At 39.8% G+C, this 2,726-nt stretch overlaps 1 protein-coding gene across 1 annotated transcript in view; it reads right to left on the bottom strand.

Annotated features, from left to right (window-relative positions):
- Positions 1 to 473: 473 nt before the first annotated feature.
- Positions 474 to 2,726, bottom strand: part of LOC106867243 (RNA-binding protein 28) — a 27,108-nt gene continuing 24,855 nt past the window's right edge. The window contains exons 14-15 of the mRNA XM_014912056.2: positions 2,471 to 2,609; positions 474 to 658 (exon numbers count right to left, since the gene is read on the bottom strand). Of these exons, the coding sequence (XP_014767542.1) occupies positions 489 to 658; positions 2,471 to 2,609 (309 nt within the window). The 3' untranslated portion in view covers positions 474 to 488. The remainder of the gene's footprint in view (positions 659 to 2,470; positions 2,610 to 2,726) is intronic.

Raw genomic sequence — 2,726 nt, 5'->3', positions numbered from 1 at the left:
TTAATTAATATTTCATACACTTTCGCATTTGATAATATAGTTTACAAAAACAACGAAAACATTTATTATTGCAATTGAATAGAAAAGGATAAATATGCTTTTTTTCAATGATCCCCATTTGGGACTTTTTGAAAAATTAATCATAATTTCCAAAATAATTCACATAGGAAGAAAATTTAAATACTATATATTATTTTAACTCCTAAGACACCTGGCAAAGCCAAAAAATATGGATTAAAAAATTTGGCAGTTAATGGGTTGCAGCCTTCTATCTTCTCTTGAACCTTTTTATCCAACGATTTGCAGTACACCTGTGCACTATACAATAAGCTTGTTATACTACTACTATGACATGCCATGAAGTGATAGGCAGAAGGTCCTAAGGGAACAGGAAGACTAAAAATGGAGAAGGAAATGGTCAATGAGGTCAGATATGAAGACACTGATTGCTAGAGGTGTCTGACCTCCAACAACTTGGAGAAAAGTTGCTAAACAAGGATGATGGTAAAGATGATGATTGAAACCAAGGGATTAGGGTATTTGCACAGCTGAATTCTGGGATTAAAATCCAATAACAAAAAAGGGAAACTTACCTTTAGTCGTTTATTTAAATCTGATTTGGAAAGGCCTTCAGCAGCTTTCATACCAACACGGATTACTGTGGGAAATAAGAAACAGATGATATACATACATATTGGAAGGTTTGGAGGTGATGTCCAGGAATTATATATTAGAAAAAATAATAAGGTACTCAGATATCTGGATGGTTGTACATTTACAGATTTTTATTAATATGTCACATGTTTTATAAATATTAGTGCTTGCACCTATTCTTGCAGGTTCTTCAGATATATATATATATATAGATATATAGGATGACACGTAAAAGCACCCACTACACTCTCTGAGTGGTTGACGTTAAGAAGGGCATCCAGCTGTTGAAACTGCCAAATTAGACTGGAGCCTGGTGTTGCCATCCGGTTTCACCAGTCCTCAGTCAAATCGTCCAACCCATGCTAGCATGGAAAGCGGACGTTAAACGATGATGATGATGATGATGAGAGTATTGTAGTTTGCTTGAAGCATTGTATATTGTTTGTAAAGAATAAAATATTTTGAATGGCACAACACTGCACTATGATACAAATAATGGACTATAATAACAGTTGTAATTTAATCATCCAGAGTCTGATATGATATTTCGGAATAAAATTCCTTCTTCAGATATCCCTAGGAATTTATGGAGTTGCTGCTATAATTGGTTTTCCAAGGAACATCGTGAGACTACTGCTGAGATGTTTCCGTAAAAAATAAAGAAAAGCCGTTAGAAAACCGATTATAGCAACGACTCCATCAATTCCTAGGGATATCTGAAGAAGGAATATTTATATTCCGAAATATCATATCAGACTATGAATGATTAAATTACAACAGTTATTAGAGTCCATTGTTTGTATTATAGTGCAGTGTTGTGCTTCCATGACGGTGACACGTAAAAAGCACCCACTACACTCTTGGAGTGGTTGGCGTTAAGAAGGGCATCCTGCTGTAGAAACCTTGCCAAATCCTAAGTCAAACCGTCCAACTCATGCCAGCATGGAAAGCGGGTGTATGATAACGAGGATGATGATGAATCCACTGCAGCACCTATCTTTTTTTAAGCCTGGTACTTACTCTGTTGCTCTCTTTTACTGAACTGCTAAGTTACAGGGGATGTCAGCCACACAGCTTGACAACCAGTGTTAGGGGACACACACACGACAGGCTTCCTTCAGCTTACAATCTACCAAGTCCACTCACAAAGCTTTGTTCGGCCCGAGACTACAGTAGAAGACACTTGCCCAAGGTGACATGTAGTGGGACTGAACCCAAAACCATGTGGTTGGGAAGCAAACCTCTTACCTCACAGCCATTCCTGCATATCATCATGTCTGCTTTCCATGCTAGCATGGATTGGACGATTTGACTGAGGACCGGCAAACCAGATGACTGCACCAGGCTCCAATCTGATCTGGCAGAGTTTCTACAGCTGGATGCCCTTCCTAACGCCAACCACACTGAGAGTGTAGTGGGTGCTTTTAAGTGCCACCGGCACGAGGGCCAGTCAGGCGGTACTGGCAACAGCCACGCTCAAAAGTTTTTTTTTACATGCCAACTGCACAGGAGCCAGTCCAGCGACACTGACAATGACCTCGCTTGAATGTTTTTACACGTGCCACCGGCACAAGTGGCAGTAAGGCGACACTGGTAACAATCATGCTCAAATGGTGCTATTTACGTACCTCTGGCATGGAAGCCAGACAGCTGCTCTGGCAATGATCACGCTCGGACAGTGCTCTTAGCCCTCCACTGGCACAGGTGCCAGTCATCGAATTTAGTTCAATCATGATTTAAAAAGTTATTAAGGGTTGCAGAAATAAAACAGAAGCATGTATTTTCTTTTGTTGATTAAGATTGCTACAGAACTTACATCCTTCCCGAGCTAAATGCAAATTCCGACCATCTTTGTTGGTATTTTCTGTTTTTGAAGTCTTCAAGTTGTCAACTTGTTCACGAGAGAGGGCAGCGGAGACAAACAGTTGGCGACCACCACTTAAGATCTTCTCTTTCTGAAATGGCATTGGCATTTAAAAGAGTTAATCTGAGTAGTAGAAGTAGTAGTAGTAGTTAGATATAAGGAACAGGGAAGGAGAGAGAGAGAGAGAGAGAGAGAGAGAGAGAGAGAG

Source organism: Octopus bimaculoides, chromosome 2 (assembly GCF_001194135.2).
Source record: "Octopus bimaculoides isolate UCB-OBI-ISO-001 chromosome 2, ASM119413v2, whole genome shotgun sequence".
In the NCBI taxonomy this organism is placed as follows: Eukaryota; Metazoa; Mollusca; class Cephalopoda; order Octopoda; family Octopodidae; genus Octopus; species Octopus bimaculoides.
The sequence above is the reverse complement of the archived record's forward strand: the minus strand, read 5'-3'. Positions and strand labels throughout refer to the sequence as shown.